The following is a 19,026-nucleotide window of genomic DNA, read 5'->3' as shown; positions in this document are numbered from 1 at the left end:
AGAATTTACAAATGTACACTACACTTTTGTGCCATTTTGGGTATAGAAGAGTTTTTAATAACTAAACCACAAACAAACAGGTTAAGCAACTAGCTTTTTTGCATTCCTGAACTGTCACCATAACTTTCTCTCATGGAAAATATGACACAGAAAAGCACAGAAAAGCAACAAAAGAAAAAAAGAAATTAAAAAAAAAAAAAAACAAAAAAAAAAAAAAAAAAATAAAAAAAAAAAAAAAAAAAAAAAAACAAAAACAAAGAGAAAGCTAGTGCAAACCCAAAATGATAATCATTAAGCAACACAGCAAAATATTTAATTTTTTCTTTTCTTTCTTTTTTTTTTTCTTTTTCTTTTTTGGTGTACAATGGAATGTGTCTATGCAACCTCCCTCAAAATAACTTCACAGAACAGTTAATTACAATCACCTTTAAGTACTTGCACAGACATTCCTAACTACACCGAGACATACAGAGAATTCTGTTTTACATCTCGTGTAATAGCACAAGATCTAGTTTAAAAAAATGAGTAAGAAAGTTAATTTGCATTGTTGCAAGTGTTGCAAAGTAACAAAACCTGTCAAGTAATTCAAAACAAGTAACAAGTAGTATCCAGCCCAAATTACTGACTAGATTTTTTTTTAAAAGCAACCCCCCCACCCGCCTGTTAGAACTGTTAGAACAGAAAGATCAAGTTTTAAGGTTTTTTTCTTCTTTTTTTTTTTTTTTTTTAACAAATCTTTTGTCAGAAGCTCATTTCTACAAAAACAGCACTATCCCATTACTGTATTAAGTAAACTGTGGTCTCACCTGTATTAAAGGTTAGCATCATTTCTGTACATGTAAAATTATTGCTTTTTTGAAAAATATATTTAGCATGCTAGTTGTTTTTTTAACTCCATTTCCTGCCTTTACAAAATGTTACAATTTAAAAAAAAAACAAACAAACTAGTAAAGCTTTTGCAAAAATTTTCACAGAACATTTTCTTTCAAGGCAGCAGTAACTTTTGATAATGCATAAAATTATATGTGCAAAATCTGAAACTTTCAGAAATATTACCATCACACATAGTGTCACAGCAATAAGAAAAGAAAATATTTATATCTGTGGAATACATTTTTAATTGCTTACACTGCATGGTTTAACAACCTGTTATGTGCCACAACCCCACCTTGAAAACTTGCAGTTAAAGAGTTACTGTAGAAGAGGTATATAAAGCTTTTTTTTTTTTTTTTTTTTTTTTTTCCTAACACCACCAGTGATCACCAAGTACAAGACATGACACATTTATATGAACATTAACCTGCCACCACAAAAGAAGTTCCTCGTCTTTCTAGAACATCAGTGGGCCCAAGGAGGAGCAGCAGCTGGTCTGCTGAACCAAAGGCAGGAGCAGAGAGCACCTTATGGCCCCAGGGCTGCCTGAATCCATTCAGTGACACCTTTTCTCTTCTAAACAGACAGATCAGCGGTGTTAGACAGCTGAATGTTTTATTTTCTCCTTTTTATTTTTCATTAAGTGAAGACTTCCTTTGTGACCAGGTTGAAGAAAGTAGCCCTGTTACAAAAAAAGGTCCTGAGAGTAAAACACAGAAGCCTGTTTTTTTTTTCTTAGTGTTCAACTAGCTTTTCTTTTCCAAAGCAGAATAGAAGCTTTTCTCGGGAAGTGTTTCAATTTCCATATTCACATACTATTAATGGTGTGCAGTCAAGAGCAAGAGCACTAGAAATGCAAGTGGTCCCCAAACTGTAATGAAACAAACCATTGCAGAATGACGGTCTTTCTCTTTAGTCCCTTTAATCCTTCATCAAGCATTGCTTTCTCAGCACCGAATGCCACCTTTTCCCTGCACCCCCCATTCTTCGTCTCACTGTTGTTTTTTTTTTAATTTGCTTTTCAGCATGACAGGCAGTGGCAGTTTCATTAATTAATACTTCTCCAGCCCTCGAATCCACTGCTGTTTTTCAAATGTATCAAATAGTCATTGTGAGCATCAGGGAGGTTTTTGTTACAGTGCTTAACTTCTTCATGCTGTCCAAATCACATAAAGTTTAATTTTTCCAGTGTCTCAAACTTCTCTTGATTAATATAGATGCCTCGTGCCGCCACAGCGCTTGCCAACTCCACTGTTTATTATAAAGGAAATAAGGAACCATGGGACTGATTAGTACGTCAATTTATATATATCTCGTGTAGCATCTTCATTTATTTTAAGATGATTAACAGCGCGGAGGCACCCCCCTCCTGGCAGAGCGCTGCTCCCAGCCTCGCGCAGCAGCTCCGGGTGCGGCGACGGCTGGCAGGGGGATGCTCTGGAGCGCGGGGGGCTGCCGGGGCTCCTCCGCCCGGGATCTAGGTTCCCTTCCGGAGATGCAGCATGTGGGTGACCTCTGCGCTGCCGTGGTCTCTCCCCTGCAAGAAGGACAACACGGGGAAAAGCTCATTCTCGCCCCTGCTCCCAGGCACGACCCTCCAGCAAGTTCTGCCAGCATTCGTTACCCTTTATTAGCATCATGCACATTCATCTCGGCCCACCACATGAGAACACTTTAGGGCTGTTTTTTAAGCATCTCCACCAAGAGCAAAGCGTGTCAGGCCCATATAACGTCCCATATAAAGATGGACTAGAACAACAAGTAACAGGATCTGGCGGAGAAGCTCAGAGAAGGCTGAGAACAAGAAGGGAAAGAAGAGGCCTCCAAAAAGTGGAAATTATGTGCTAGCCAAAAGGGATTCACAACTAAATCAGTGTTTTAAAAGGGCTGAAGTTTGAGGTCACAGAGGCAGCTAAATTAAGAAAACCTGAATTCTTGTGCAGGTCTGTCAAATGCTAAGGCGGCTTTTTTCCCCCCTTGTCATCTTCTTTTTATTTTCTTAGACAATTTTCATGAATAATTACCACTTTGAAAAAAAAATAGCAGGGATATTCTAAAATCAAGTGAAATTAAAGATAACATCATGAATAAGTGGGAGCCTGCAGCTCCCAAGAAAAGCTTTAAAATGACATTTAGAACATCACTGTCGGAACAATGCAGTTTACAATCCTGATCCTAAAACAACATGGCAAGATTAATCTTACATAAATGCATTATCCTTAAGCTAAAGTCTTGATGAAGTGAAACAGACCATTTTAAATTAATGCAACATAAAATACAGCACCCATGTAAAATCCAAGCAAGTTTCAAGCTGTGCCTATGGCAGCCCTCGAAATAGCTAAAGAAAGCCCAGCTCTGGTTGACATAATGTATTAAGTGCATCTCTTTTGTTAATAGATTTAGAAAATTCCTAATTAAACCTGGCCCGAGATTCATGACATTTACCAGTCAAAGTTTGGTTTTAAGTCGGAAAGATTTGCAACAAAATTAAAGAAAAAAAAAGCTGCTGTACAGACTGCAGTATATTTGAAATGTAGGAAACAGTAACTGAATGAGAGATGTGATAAAACTTCCTTAGTTGGATGCTGAATTTCCCGCAGTAAACTAAGAAAGATACTTTACATTTTTGCGCGGCTGCATCATGCCTGAGAGACACAGCCACAATTCCAAGAGGAGGCATTCATCACTGGAGCGCCTCGTATCGAACCGGCTCCACCTACACAGGGGAGCACAACAGAGCTTCATGGGGCTGGGGAGGAGGGAGGGAAGGGGAAGGAAGGGGATGGCAGGCCCCTTGCCCCACTTTCCCTGGGCAGAAGCTGGAAAAAGGGATGTAATTAGGAACCCTCTTCTGGGATGGACAGCCTGTGAGGTGGTAAAGGTGTGCCCTGCATGTCATGGAGCACACAGCGCGAGGGATCCAGGAGAAGGACAATCCATCCTCCCCACCCCTGCAAGGACAGCGCAGAGGGGCTGGAGATGCTGTGTGGCTGGGCCCCTCTCAGGCACAGCTGTGCTCCCAGTTTCCTTGGTGAACAGAACCTGAGCTTCACGTGTGCCAAAACCCACCCAGGGGCTCACCCGCCTGCACTCACACCATCCCAAGGTGTGGTCACATTTTGAACCAGCTGACACAGAGTTGGATTGAGTTCTTCCTGAAATAAAAAGGCTTTCTCTTTTAAAAAGTAGGGTTTCTTTCAGTGAAAAGCAGCAGATCTTTACGTGAAACCTACAGCTTCCATGCCAAAAGCTGCTCTCATAGCAACTTCCAGGGCTTTTCCCCAGTTAACAGGAAAAACCCAGTTTGTGTGCATGTTAATATGCTGGAGACAGATCATTGCATGACATTGAAGTAAACTGCAAGGAGCACAGATACCACTGCAGTTTGCTAGCAAGGGACAAGTGCTGGGACAAGAACCACAGCTCCAAATCCTGTCTCTAATGCTCATAAAGTAACAGACGTACAGCACATGCATATTACTCAGATGCCAGTATAGCAGCCTCCATGGTTCCTTGATTGTTTGCATTATAATCTCCATATGTATGAACGAGACAAATTAGGTTGCCATTTATTTGTTCATTATCTATTATTTTGATTAATGGAATTCTTGTTCTCAGAATAACTATTTAAAAATAACATTTGCAATAATGAGGACTGAACTATTAATCATGATCTTTGGAAGAAACTCTGCAAGGAACTGGGGCAAGACATTTCATATGAACAAATGTCATAAACAGGAGTTCTAACAGACAGTACTAGAATTTTGAGTGCAAGAAAACCCAAACGAGCCAAACTCAGAAACCAACAGTTTAAGTAACTTTTTAATCTGGGTTATGTTTTTTTGCCTCCTTGCTTTCTCTGTAAAGTTGCTTTAGGACAAGCAGAGCCATAGTGTGGCTGGACTATAAAAACATTACAGGTAACAGATGTCTCCAGCTGTTCCCCCAGGCTCCTTTACAACACACATATAGACATGTATATAGTGTTTTCTTGATGGTTATTTCCAATCTTTCTATCCCCCAAGTTCAGACTATTCATATTTATGTGATTTCAAGTACTGAATGCTGCAAGAAATATTTTTAAATACTTATAGTGGAGAAAATAAAGGTTTATGGACCCCTTAATGAAGGGTCACACAGTACCCTTGTCACACAGTAAGTACAGGACCTACTTTTCAGTGAATGATGCCCAAAAACTGTGGTGCCAGAGCTGTTTCCCAAAAAAGGCCGATCACAGCCTTCTGGCATGGGGAAAGTTTCAGCCAAAGAATTCAGGATACCAACAGTTCGGGTTTTCTCCCTGGGCTGCAGCTTCTAATTGATTTTCTGTAAATAAAAGACTGTTCTTCTGGAGAGGACAAAGGCTGGAGTTTTGGGGATTCCCCTCGTTTCACTCACACAGAAGATGGAGAACTTGGTGTCTCTGCCTCCAGTGCTGCAAATATGGTTCATGTATGTGTACACTAAACTAGAGAGAACTCTTCCTCATTGCTAACCAGGAAATCAGGCTTTTTGAAAACCTGCTTTCTTGTCCCTTAAAATTTTTAGAGCGCATTGATTGACACTGATAGAGCATAAACGACATTCCTAAAGCGGGCCGAGTTTTTATACAGCTTTAAAAACACAGAAGGAGTCAAAATGCACGGCGTGCCCCCGCTGCTGTCACCACGGTGAAAAAGCAGGCTCCAGACTGACTCCTGTACCGCTGGGAATTGGGCTGCTGGCTGCAGCATCAGGCAGTGCCTCTGGAATGACCCCACGCTTTAGGAGAGCCTTGCTTTGAGACACACACACACACACACATGTAGTTGCAGGGCCCCTTCTGAAGGGGAGCCAGCTTTTGTCTTGCCATGTACGTGCAATTGGAGTGTACTCCCCGAATTCATGCCTGCTAAACCGTGTCTCTGGATGTTGCTTAAGAGTATTCCAAATTAAGATACATATTCATTGTGGATAAGCAAGTTTAATTATGTATATACTGGGATATTTAGCATTTATAAAAATATTCAGAATATTCAATATGTTTAATATGGCAGCTTTTCAAGAGAATCTATGTGACTTAGCACAGATTGTATTGACTTGGGGTATGTAATGAGCATTTTTTGTCCTTTAGATAAAGAAGAGTAGGAAATATTCCAAAGTTCATGGGAAATTAATTTTATGTAAAAATGTAATTTGGTTGGGTTTTTTGTTTAAAGCATTCAGGTAGAAATAAGAAACCACAATAAATAATGTTATGAATGAACATCTTATTTCCTACATTTCATTTATATTTCATTGGTGCTGATAACAAAGCATGAAACACAGCCCAGTGTGAGAAGAGAAGCAAAACTGTGTGTGTTTGATCTTTTTTTACACACTCCTATAGATAACCTCCTTCTCACAGATGCTGAACACCTGCACCTCCTGTTGGTGGTTCACTACCCTAAAACAGGGTTCTTATTTAGATACCTAAATATAGATTTAGCTGGTTCATTTTTGAAACAGCCTGGCTGTAGAACCTATTTTTAACATGCAGAATTAGAATTATTCTGTGATAGAACTGCTATTCAATGTAGCACTGCTGTAAGCTACCATGCTGGGGGATTTTAAAAGTCCTACCTAACATTGTTTCCTGAAGGAAACCTTTAGAGATGATCTGGCTGACTAGAGAGGGGAATGGTGGAACCGTGAAATACTAATGTTAATATTTTTACTCTTTAGCAGACTACTCAGGGGAAGCTATTTCACCTGTGAGGTGGAAACATTATGTAAAGTGAATCATTTCCACTTGACATCAAAGAAACCCCCCCTTCCTTTCTCAAACTACCATATAGGTAACTATTGTTTCTTGCTCGGAGCATGTGCACGGCACTTCTGTAACTTGAACTGACTTTACACCCTAAACTCTCATGAACAGATCTGTCCCCAATTAAGAAATGAAATGAAGACATGGAGTGACAACGTCTAAAGTGGGAAATGGTAATGTTAACAGAATGCTGCAGGCACCATTCTCACTGAGAGCTCATTTCTGCGCTTCTAAAGGCCCCTACAGCTGCCTGTGGAAATGAGAGCATTCCCTCTGTAACGCCCAGGGACTGTGCAGGTGGAGTCTGCTGGGGCAGCACAATGCCTGCCTGCGACGAGAGCCAGCGAAACAGCAGACAACTGAATAATCCCCCCGACACAGACGCTGACAAATTGAGACAAAGGTTGGTACTGAGGAGCAAACAAGACAAAAGAAAGGGAATGATCTCCTGCAGGAGTGATCACACTGCATCTTCTGTGGAAGAAATACTGGCTGGCACGAGATGAAGCCATTGAAGAAGTTAATCCCTACCTGGTGTTCTGCTGTACTGAGAGATGCTATAATTTCATCAAACTCTTCGAAGGCAAACTGGCAGATAGAGAGAGCAAGCTACCTTTGCCATGGAAGAAGTTAGTCAATAAATTCTGGCATAACAACAGTTTACAAAAACAAGAGAATGAGTCAGTTAATTGTGCAGTAATATAACCCAAATTACAAAGAGAGTCCAGATGTGGTCAGAGCTGCCATGTTTCTTTTTGGATATATATGGCCATTCCAGAATTTTCTGGAAATGTATTTCCAACTTTGACCTTATATCGTCTTCTAGAAGAAAGCCCAGATGACTTCAGAATGTGACCTCAACTAAACATGAAAGAAAAAGGAGCATGAAAAGATGAAAGAGCGTTTTTACAAGATGCTTAGGTTTACTAAATCTACGTTACTAAACTGATGAGAATCAAAGACTAGCTGAGCGAGTTGGCAGAGCTGCCGTGTTTTTTCACTCTGTTACATTGACTGTATCTGTGTCTCTGTTACTCAGAGATGTGTCCTTACACAGTTTTATCAGATAAGCATCACAAGGCGGACACTGCAACATGACTTTGCAGCTACTGTCCCACAATAGCATAGCAAACATTGCCCACAACAACTGAAGTGCAATGCCATCTCGGAAACTTTATGAGAATTGTTGGCCACTCCTATGGCTCGGTGTCAATTCAGATGCTCCTGTGACAGAGGCTGGGTTCTCCATGCAGCCTTTGGGCCAGAAAGATGCAAGGGCACAGAGAAGGTGCCAAGGGTCTTCATGAAAGGTGCAGCATATGAACGAGGCAGCGCAGTGGTGCTCGGTGAGAATGTTTACTGAGCAAGTAGAAACCAATTCCTAAACTTCATCATGTTGGGGATAGCATGGAGATGCATTCTCTAATCATGGCCAAAAACATCTGCACCAGTTTAGTAAGAGACAGAAGGACAAGGGCTACTGTAGTGAAAATTACACTAAGAATGAGGATGAAAGGAAAAGTGAGTGAAACTCCATTGTGAAACTGCTGGAGGCAGTTTCACAGTGGAAGAGAAGTGCCCATGAGAAGTGTGCTCTGAAACAAACCTGCCAAGCTGCAAATTGAATGGGAAGGTCCAGGCTATGACACTATTCTCCAACTACGTAAGATACACAAAACAAATTCAGTTTAATGATTTTCTATGTAAGGGCTTTGTCGTGTATAATTCAGAGCTCTGAGAAGTGTTTGTTAAGACAGGAAACTGTATGCTATAAACAAGAAAGCACACTAACAGAGTCCATGGAAACCAGTGGGTGAGAGTTTTTCGAAGTCAGATACTGGGTATCAGGGTGCAAATACTCCACAGAAAAATACAGACTAAACGTTAGTTGTCTTGTTGAAGAAGAAAACATGTTAATTGTAAAAGCAAATTTCCAGGAATTCTTTATGTACTATCTCACTATTACACGTCAGTGCACATTACAGTTACCCATCCCACCCAGTCCCCAAGTAAGACAGTAACATGTTTATTTAAACACTAACTACCTGCTTTAAAATTAACTGACTCTCTACATATCAGATTCTGAAAAAATGCTTTAAAAATTTAAGAGCTAAAAATTAAGCAATACTATTATTATTTATACACGTTATAAAGCAGTCAGTGCTTTAGTGATGAGTATCGCTGTGCAATATTTTCCCAGCTACCACATTAAAAACCAAACACCCAATTAATTGTAAAACATACTTGTTTTGGGGCATCTGCGGAGGTGGTGTGAACTTCAGTACCTCGGAGTCCATTAGACTCAAATACCACTGTGGGAACAAGGGGGCTTGTTAACAGATGAACATTCAAGCTTCGTTAGTGTGTGTACATTATTTGAGACCATTACAGATTAACCACGTTCAAAAAAAGACACCAGCTACTAGCCTGTGGCCGGAAAATACCAATTTACCGTAACACTTACTGTAAGAGAGTGTGCTAATGGCAGCCTAGGGCCACTGCCCTTTTTAATTCAGACTTCAGCGCTGAAGAAAGCAATCACTGACAACATTAATTATCAGTGTATGTGTAAAGGGACCCTCTTCTTGCATTACTTACCATTTGGCTTCTGTCATTTTGCATCAGACTGGCTTATGTATGCATCATTCACACTTTTGAGGGGGAACCTGCTACTCTCACTGTCTCATGCAATGCTCAGGAGGGCTCACGACACTGGTGGCTTCAGCGTCCTCCAGCCTCAACCACAGACTGTGTCAGGTTAAAAAAGGCTGATAGGGATTTCCCATTTTAGGGCTGACCAGTCTGAGGGAAAATCTCGTTTCCCACAAAAATGTTCCTGTCAACAGCAAAGATGAGGCAAAACAAAGCCTTATGTTGTGCTGAAAGGGGTACTTTGATTTCAATTTGTGCTGGTGGCAACAGAATTCATTAGCATATTCATTTCTGAGTACCCTACTCTCTAATTAAAATAAAACATTTGCAAACAGACTTATCTTAAATGCATTGCAATTTTATGGAGTTCGGGCAATGATCAGGTAAGCAATATTTGGAGAACAAGAGCAATAGTCATAAAAATAAAAAAACATGTCTATTAGATTTAGGTACTGGAATTACTTAGGTTAACATGGTACGTGAAATGTAATTCTTGGCATTTTGTTAGCTGAATCTGAAAGCAGTCAAGTGGGAAAGGGAGAAAGCAATAGCGAGTGTGAAAAGATACCTGTGTGGGACCTCTGATGGGTCCTGAGGTGGCTGGGTTGGGTAAAGCATTTTCCACATTCTCTGCAGACACAGTCTCCTTGGCGTGTTTGTGTCCTGAGCATCCCTGTAGTCAGGAGAGAGGAAGGGAAGAGGGGGGGAGTAGGGAGTGGGGGGAGAGGAGAGAGGAAAGTTGAGAAGAAAACATTATGCCAGAAGAAAACATCATTAGTATGTCTAATGTGTCATTATGTGAGGCTACCTTCAGGCCCTGGATGACAACTGTCAGCCTTCATCTAGGCACTGGCTGACAGGCCAGGCACACACAGGACTGCAAGAATGCATAAATTACATTGAATTAAAAAATGCTCCCCATGATGTGCCCGCACCAGGACTGGCATGTCAGGTGTGCGCTTTTCAGAGCAGCTGGATCCACTTCTCAGCCATCACCCAGCTTTGTCAAGCAGTACATCAGGCAAATCAAAGTGACTCCAGCGTGGCGGAGACAAGTCACATGGATAATAGGAAGTGAGTAGGACCAGAGCCCGACTGTCCCCCCCAGGCGGCAATACCTCAGAGACAAATGCAGAGCGAGCGGAGCCATCGCAGACTGATCAAACCTTTCGCCCCTGCCTACCTGCCTGCCGGTGCTGCTCTGACCCCGGACCTCTGAGGCACAGACGAAAGACATCTGTGAATGAAAGTGTCATTCCGGACATTTTGAGCTGGTAGCAGCACAGCAGCCTTCCCCCAGCCCTGGGTAAACATGTTTTCTAGGCCATTAGCATTTGTGGAAAACCGCTCAAACCTCTCCTTTTTCTCCAAAGGTCAGTTTACAGCATCTGACTTAAAGGGCTGGTCTTTGTCTTTTTGCTGCTGATCAAAAAAGACACATTTGACTTTTATTGGGCTTTTTTATTATTGAAAAAAAAATGTTTGAACATCATCTTTTCTATTTTGGTAAAACACCCTCTTTGGAAGAAAAGAGATGATGTTTCCATTTGCCACTGGAATACTTTGGCTTTTAAAGAAATTCTGAGAGGGATGTCAACAGAAGTGAAGTTTCAGCTTTTCTTTCATATTCCCCCCCTCCCCCCAGTTATAGCATTTAAGAAGAATAAAATTGTGACCAAAAAGTGGCAACAAAAAGCCTCCACACAACTGAAAAATCAACAGCAGGATGCCACAAGATTAATCCAAAATACAGATGCTGCATCTGAAAATGAATGGAGAAGAAGACAGCTAGCTGCCATTTACTCTGCTGCTATGACACCAAGCATCCTGGGATGCTTTTCACCAGACCAAACACTGCAAAGAAATGTCTTGCTGCAAAAAACTTCTGAACAAACACCCCACTCACAGTTTGTTCTCTTCTTTTATAATAGCACCTCCTGCAGATGGCAGCACAGTCTGCAAAATGTACCTGAATACTCACTCACAAAATTAAGTTTCTGACCATCAAATACAAGATCATGATTTGGGGAAAAATCCAGATCAGGTACACACACAAAAAAACCCTAAACAAACAAACAAACAAAAAACTCCAGGGGGAAAAAAAAATTCTACCAAAAAAAATTTTTTTTAAATCACGTTAAGTGTTCTAAGCATCAATGAGAACCTTACTGAACTGTAATGGGGTGGGTTTGCCTTGTAAGGAAGGCAGGATTAAAGCAGGATTTCTGAGCTGTTACGAGCATTTCTCCCTTCACTGCCCAGAACTCTAGCTGCAAGTTGGAAAGCCAAGCTGAGGAAAGTGTGTGGAGGAACCAGTTGTGGCCTTTGCAGGAGTGCCATGCTGACTGCTGGACAGGCAGGGACTGGCAGAGCAGCTTTGTCAGGCCCAGGAGAGCTGGGTTCCTCAGGTCCTGGTTCTGACACCTCTGGAAAGACATTTAATCCCTCTGTAACCCACATTTCCTTCTGTTGAAGGGGAATACACTTATCTCAGCAGCCATCACCAATCTGATCCACCAGCCTTCATGGAAGCACCTCTCCTACCCATGAGGGAAGGTTGAGCATGCTGTTTGTAAACCAACGTATAAACACCAAGGATGAGTGGGTTAAGACTTCCACCTAACCCCTCCCTAGCACTCACTTTATGGGAATTATTCAATAAGCAGGGGGAAAAAACAGATTGCTTCCAGGTGTATTTGCCATTGTTTCATTTCCCAGGTAGCACCAGAAGGCTTTTGATAGCTCAGAGCTTTGAGCCACGGGCGTGGCTGCCACAAGGCAATACCCCTGGGAGTCGTCACTCAGGTTATCCTCTAGGTGAGCAAAAAGGGGTGGATGACTACAGGTGTTCGATAATTCAGGTAAAGGAACACCACTGTGTGAATGGGAGCTCCTGTGAAATCCATGCTCAAAGCTAGTCTCAAAGGAGCCCTGAAGAAAGAGTGCATCTGCTGCCATAACCCACCCTTTCCTAATATATAAATGGCATGAATAAAATAAATAACCTCTAATAAATGTAACAGTAAGATTCTCTCCACAGGCATTTCAGAAGATTGGGAAGTGTGAAACAAACCTAGCCTAGCACAGCAAGCTTCATGTTTGCAGCTGTATCACAGCAGTATACACACCAACTCTCTTCCAAAGACACATTGGAACAAACATCAAAGAAAGGATCCCAAAAACAAATGCAGCCACTCAAAAGGAAGTTGAACACTGTACTACCACACACGAAAATAATCTAGTGTGATCCAAGATGACATCATATACCAAAAACCCCAAGGAAAGTCTATTGGGAATATTCAACTGAGGGGAAAAAACATGACAAATAGTATACATAATCCAGATTTTTGGATGTCCTTTATGTCATAATTGCCATATTCACATTACAGTATTAAAGCTATATGGGATGCTGCATACTGACTCAGAGGACTCAGCTTATCTAGAGCCATATGTTATTTCAGATGAAGTTCAATTACCCTCCTCTGTCTGCAGTTGGTAGGATCTTGTTCCTTTTGCCTGAAGCAGCTTTTTATTTGAGTGCTATGAAAAACAGCCGTCATGCCAATTGGTTTGGAGAAACATCAGCAACCTGGAAGTTGTATATAAAACGAAGACAAGCTACATTTAAAAAAAAAGAAGTTTCAAATTCTGAAAACTTGATTGCTGTAAAACACTTGGAATGAAAGAAGAGGTTTCAAAGCAGAGATGGGCACTAAATAACTTCCAGTTAAAGCATCTCTAGAAATCACTGCCCAGCAAAAACATTTTGGCAATAAAATCCCTCTTTTAAAAGGCAGGTAAACAGAGACCTCTTTAGAAACCCTGCCCCTATTTTACTCTGTTCCAAAAGTCATCATGAATTTTCTGGTCCTTGCCTTCACTTAGTCATCTTCTATTTCCTAGCTTTTACTGTTTCTCTCTTATCCCTCCTAACGTGGCTGGGAGCTCACTGGATCAGTAAGATTTCTCTGAGCAGGCTGACACAATGTACTATTAAATAACATCAAGGAGGGCACCCACGCAAAGGGACCCCAAGTTGGGGGTGGTACAATTAAGTGGTACTTAAGAGCGGGAAGTGAGCAAGGAGAAACTTTAGACAAACAATCCACTGGGATGCTGAAAGCAAAGCCAACTGGACAAAAAAACCCCTAAGGAACACTGAAGCTGTAGTTTCAGACACTAAGCATGTCTTCCTCTGCTTCCCTAACAAAACCCAGGAGCCTGATGTTGGTTGCAATCATCACGCAGGCCCTATGCTCCTGAGAAATTATCTCAATAAATAACAGGCCCCTACGCAGCACCACGTTTGAAGGGACTGAGCAGAACTGACAGTGGAGGTGGCTGAAAGGTGCAACTCACTCATGAACTGTGTCAAGACAGATTCTGCCCTCCTGTCTCCTCCAAAGGGCCCTTCCACCAAGACCTGACTTAACACTCTGGGTTCCTTCCTTGCCTCAACTTGCACACACCTTCTAGGCACTAGACCACAGCTGTCCTTAAGACTACCAGCTTCCAAGGGTCCTGGATTTTGTACCACTTGCAAAAGCTCAATTTCACACATGCTTTTGACAAAACAGAGTGTACCATGTCAAGTGAGGACACCGGAACACCGGCCCAAAATGTGTTCTCTTTTCATGTGGAGTTGATTTGCACGACTTCTACAAAGAGAGAAGGGTATAAAAAATAGCACAGTTTACAAGTGGTAAGAGGTGAGACTCCGGCTCCGATTCTCCTCCCCTACAGACACACACACATCTCATGGGTAAACAATCAGTGTGATTTTCAGTTTCCACTGAGACAAACCAATTCTGGCAGATCATCAGAAGAGTATGGTTTCAAATGCAAATATGTAGGTGTATTTTTATTTATACGGTTGTTGAACTTTTTTAGTCCCCAAAACTTTTAAACTGGCTATTTGCACAACTGATTTTTCTGCTTATGTGAATTAGCAGGCACATGTTCAGCTCTGCCTCTTTTTAATTATAAGCATAAAAACAGATCAGAAGACTCATTTGAAAAATACCCAGTAGCCTTTGATATGGACAAGGAAGATCTTAAGACTTTTGTCAAGAAAGACAAAGGACACTGACAAGCGATTATCCCTCTGTGTTGTTGGAAGACTTGTTTGCAGACAAAATTGAACAAAACCTCCAAAATAACATCACAGATAAGCCCCAGAGGATGTTTATTTTGCCTGAAGCAAAAAGATGATGATGTCTGCCAGCACCAGCATATCAGGGGGATCCTCCTGTGACAGCACATCTGTGTAACTCAAGCCTGCTTTAAGCAAGAGGACAAAAGAACAGCAGTACTCCAGGTGCTACCAGATACATTTAACCTGCGACAGAAATGTCACACAGTGCACGAGGGGGGATGCTGCAATGTTAAGAGAGCAGTAAACAAACCTATTCAAGCCTATCCAGCAATGATAAAAACAGTGAACTTGTAATCCTAACGGTTAAAGGCAGAGAAGGAAAAAACTGGGAAACAGCATGTCATGGTTCTAAACAGAGATGGAACAAACAAGCTGCATCCTCATCAATGGAAGGGCTTAAAATCTTACCTGTTTGATCTAGGACAGGGCTGTTGGCACCACAGGTTTGGTACAGTGAAGCAAGGTCCTTTGGAATGTATGTTTTAAAGATATTTAAAATGTCCAAATGTTTCTCATGCCCATCTGATCCCAGATCCTGTTTGCTGGAGTGTAAAGCCGGAGGAACTCCCACGGCACCAGGCTGAGGCTGCAGCACTGGACTGGCTCGTGCTACTGCTGTGCAGTTTGCCAATGTCCTCATCTCATTTCCAGCCTTCACGTGAGGCTCCCTCTGAGGCACCGACGGCTCTTCATGTTTAGGGTACGGCTCACTCTTACACAGAGGATGGTACTGCAGAGGGGGGTTGTATTTGGCCTTCACGGAGTCGGCTGCACAGTGCTTACCTGGAGAGGCAAAACCAGTACTTCCTTGGGGAACCACATACTTTTCCATTTGCTTACTGTTGCTGGGCTGCGTGCTAGGCCTGGATATGACTGTTTGAGTAGGTGTGATGCTTCTGCTGTAGGTTCCCATTTGTTTGGAATTTGCTTCGTATTTGCTTTTTTGTTGTGCTGCTGTGCTGTACTGCTCCTGGGAATGGTTTAGCTTGGGCTGTCTGTACCCATCCAGACCTGGCACACGTGAACCACAGTGGCCGAGCGCATGACTGTCCTTTGACAGATGCGTACTCCCGGACTTTGCAGCCATCCCGACAGAAAGGGAGCTGGGTTTGGAACCTGGCAATGCACTTGGCACTTGAGTACGAGTAAATCTGGCAATGGGCAAAGGCTGGCATTCCTTACCACCGAGAACAGGAGGGGGGCCAGTGCGCCCATTCCTCGCCAGAAAGACCAGGTTGGTTTTAATACTCTTGAATCCGTTTTGTTGAACCCACGGGGGTACCATCGAGTTACAGCTGATTTTGTGCAAAATTCTTTTGTGCATCCACAGGACTTCAGGGTAGTAGGTCTTGTGACTGCAGAAAGGACACGGGTAGACAATTAAAGCAGCCTGCAAGGATGTATTCAGATATTTATTGCATGAATTATCCCTTGTTGATTTTTCACTCAAATCGAGTGGAGCTATCTCTAGAGCTTCAGCACCTTTTTCTATCAGAGGATGCTCCCTGTGCAAGTCTAGCAAATTTTCTCTAGCACGACTAGCCTGCACTTCAAGTGACGTTTTCAAGTCCATGACCATGTCTAAAGATGTGTGGCCCATACCCGAAGCAAAGCTAGCAATGTGACTGGAGCAAGGAAGCCCTTGGCTGTGATGAAATACTGGCATCTTTATGTCTGCAGAACCTTGGTATTTTGAAAAGGGTTCCTTGATGACACTCTCCAGTGCTGAGACCAGAGCAGGAATCTCTGGTTTAGATTCCCTGGACTCATTCTCTCTGGCGTTGTGGCCTCCCACCTTTGGGAGTTCATCCAATGGAGATGTTATCATTGGGGTCTCCTCTTCGGGGAAGTTACAGTGGTATGGCTTTCCATCTGAATGAGAGAAACAAAAAAACAACATTATCATTTTACACAGAAAGAAGCCAAAAACACAAAGAAGAATTCAAGATCAGAAGAGGACAAACTTTGGTATTACTATGGTAATGATGTGCTACAGACCAAAGGTACTCTATGAGCAAGAAAATCTTGAAGTAAGACACAACAGTTCAATTTACTTTTAAATATGACTGCGTAGTCTGGATAAACTCTCTAGTACTGCATGTTCATGACATTTTGAAGAAAAAACAATTCAATAACATACCCATGTTAAAATTCTGGGACTGCGAGAAAAATAAACAAATCTGCAACCATTTAATGCTTTAACAAAAGCAAAGATAATGGAGCCAGATAAAACTGACCTAGTTAAAGGTCTGTCAGTGCTTCCATTACAAGCCCCTATTTTCAAAGGGTTTATAACTCAGCAATAAAAATTGGCTCCACACGGAAACCAACCATAGAAGCAGGTACAGCATACAGAATAAATTGCCCACTTAAGGGGGACTTTTGCAGTGGCCAAGTATAAAAGATGAGTTATAGAGGGTGTAAATTTTGAATTTTCTTTCGTTTAGTTTAAAACAGATATTTTTCTTCTGGTTTCTTTAATTTTTTTTTTCTTTATAACATACGTTTATGTTTGAATCAAAACTTTGTGACTGCTCAATCCATAGAAAGATAAGAATCCAACATTTCAGCCATTTAGATTACAGAATTCAAAACACACTTTTAATTTTCCTCATTTTCTTTTTCACTTCTCAGCTCTCCAGAGTAAATTTATCCACCTAACATATGTCTGGGAAAGGGAGCATTCTGGCCAGTAATTAAAACAGTTTAGGGTGAAAGAGAAGTGTAGGAATTGTTTTGCTAGGAGCATGGCTACATCGGCCGTTCTCCCAATGCTGACCTCTGAGAGCCACTGATGAAGCCAATGAATCCCTTTAAATCAGTTCACAGATCAATTCCACAGAGATTTTCATCACAGCAGTAATGCTTACTGCATTGAATCCATTTAGCATGTAACTGAATTGAATCATCTGACAAACTTTCAGTTTCAATTAACACGCAGTTAATGAGCCACTGCCAGGCAAGTGTAAGGAGACCGTGCTCCATCCAAAACGTCACCAGTCCAAAGTGATCACCACATCCTTAGGAAGGGTGAGAAGGGGAAAGGAGTGAACTGCTCTGGAGCTGCATATCCTCTCACATCAGCTCAGAAAAGCCAGCCCTCCAGAGAAGCGAGCGCAGGGCACTGCCACAGGCATTATTCTGCAATGGAAGAGCCACGCTGTTGGCTGGAGCTGCTCTGCACATACTTAGCCTCACCTTCAATTCAAGCAAAAACATTCCTAAGCTTTTGTTTAATTCGAGGTAATTAGGTTAAAAATAACCCATAGGTTTGCAGCCTCGCAGGGCTGAATGCTCACTCTGCTGAGATCATTTTCCTTTCAAACTCTCAAAGAGGGAAAAAATCCCCACAACCCAGAAACTTGTTTTTCCCGTGTTGCAGGCAACAAGGTTTTGGGAAAGCACATGCCCAGCACTACTAGCTAAATTTACAGTTTGAAACAAAGACACTGCACGCAGCAGTGAAATCTGACACTGCACATCTGTGTTTTTTCAAAGCGTATCTGTCAAAGCCCAAAATACTTGCGCTCTTAAATAAGATTTTAAGGCTTCTCTTTAGGATCACAAGGAGTGGCTGCTTTGATCACTGCAGTAAATAATAAAGCAAAGTAAAAACAAATCCTTTGGTTGCAGCAGTACTCAGTGGAGAAAGAACCGACCTGCTGGCTGTACTGGGCAGAGGCGGGAGGTGGGAGACCACTGCCAGCCCCATTCCAGGGACTACACAGCTGGGAGGCTCTTGGTCCACCTCTGCAGCTGTGATGAAGGGAGGCATCAGCAGTATGATATCTGCAACTCCCAGGTTGCTCTGAGTACCACAGACATTCCTGCATACTTTCTTGCTTGGTCAAAATCTATGTACCAAGCTGTTTCAGCAAGGAGGACAAGGTCAGACTGTGAGGGGTGGCACATCTCAGATCTGAGCTTGGTCTTTAGGTCTGGACTGCTCAGTTTAGGTCTGTACGTGGGGAGGGGAGGAGGAGGAGAAAGCAGAGAGACAGCCCACAGTCCTGTGTGCCCCCCACAAAGCCTGGGACTGCAAATTTTGAGGTGGATGTAGGCCTTTTTGCCCTATTTCCTAGTGCATCCATCTATGAAAAAGGGATTTTTTCAGATGGAAAATGTAACACAGCAGGAAAATGAAGACATTTCTGAGGTATATAGGCCTGCAGTTGCCCCAGTGCTGTCAGTGGATTACATGAAAATTTGTAAGGCTATTACAAAACACAACCATAAGCTTCTAACACCTTTTCATAGTGTCTTGCTAGATTCAATTCCTCTGATGCCTCACAAAAACAGTAATGAACATACCAGGAATAATTTTAAAGCTCAGATCAGGAGGCTCAATAGCAGTATTTGTGCTGCTTTTTTTTTTTTTTTTTTTTTTTTTTTTTTAGCTGTACTTAAAAAAAAAATACAAACAAAATGAAGAAACAAACAAAAACCCAAACAAATAAAAAAACCCTCACATCCATACCCTACTTCCCAAGATTTGGACAGAAAAAATTTTCACCTGCAGGCCAACTCAGAATTCCTTCTCAGTACAAAGCACAGCCTA

At 41.9% G+C, this 19,026-nt stretch overlaps 1 protein-coding gene across 2 annotated transcripts in view; it reads right to left on the bottom strand.

Moving 5' to 3' along the window:
- Positions 1-1,100: 1,100 nt before the first annotated feature.
- ZNF516 (zinc finger protein 516) overlaps positions 1,101-19,026 on the bottom strand; it is a 57,444-nt gene continuing 39,518 nt past the window's right edge. The window contains exons 2-6 of one of the 2 annotated variants that reach the window (XM_041484841.1): positions 14,877-16,340; positions 9,882-9,986; positions 8,906-8,973; positions 3,971-4,028; positions 1,101-2,410 (exon numbers count right to left, since the gene is read on the bottom strand). In XM_041484841.1, coding sequence (XP_041340775.1) covers positions 2,163-2,410; positions 3,971-4,028; positions 8,906-8,973; positions 9,882-9,986; positions 14,877-16,340 — 1,943 coding nt within the window. In that variant the 3' untranslated portion in view covers positions 1,101-2,162. The remainder of the gene's footprint in view (positions 2,411-3,970; positions 4,029-8,905; positions 8,974-9,881; positions 9,987-14,876; positions 16,341-19,026) is intronic. The other variant, XM_041484840.1, reaches the window with a different exon arrangement.

This window comes from Pyrgilauda ruficollis, unplaced genomic scaffold (genome assembly GCF_017590135.1).
Source record: "Pyrgilauda ruficollis isolate IOZ18807 unplaced genomic scaffold, ASM1759013v1 scaffold68, whole genome shotgun sequence".
Lineage (NCBI taxonomy): Eukaryota > Metazoa > Chordata > Aves > Passeriformes > Passeridae > Pyrgilauda > Pyrgilauda ruficollis.
This window is presented reverse-complemented; position numbering and strand designations above follow the sequence as displayed.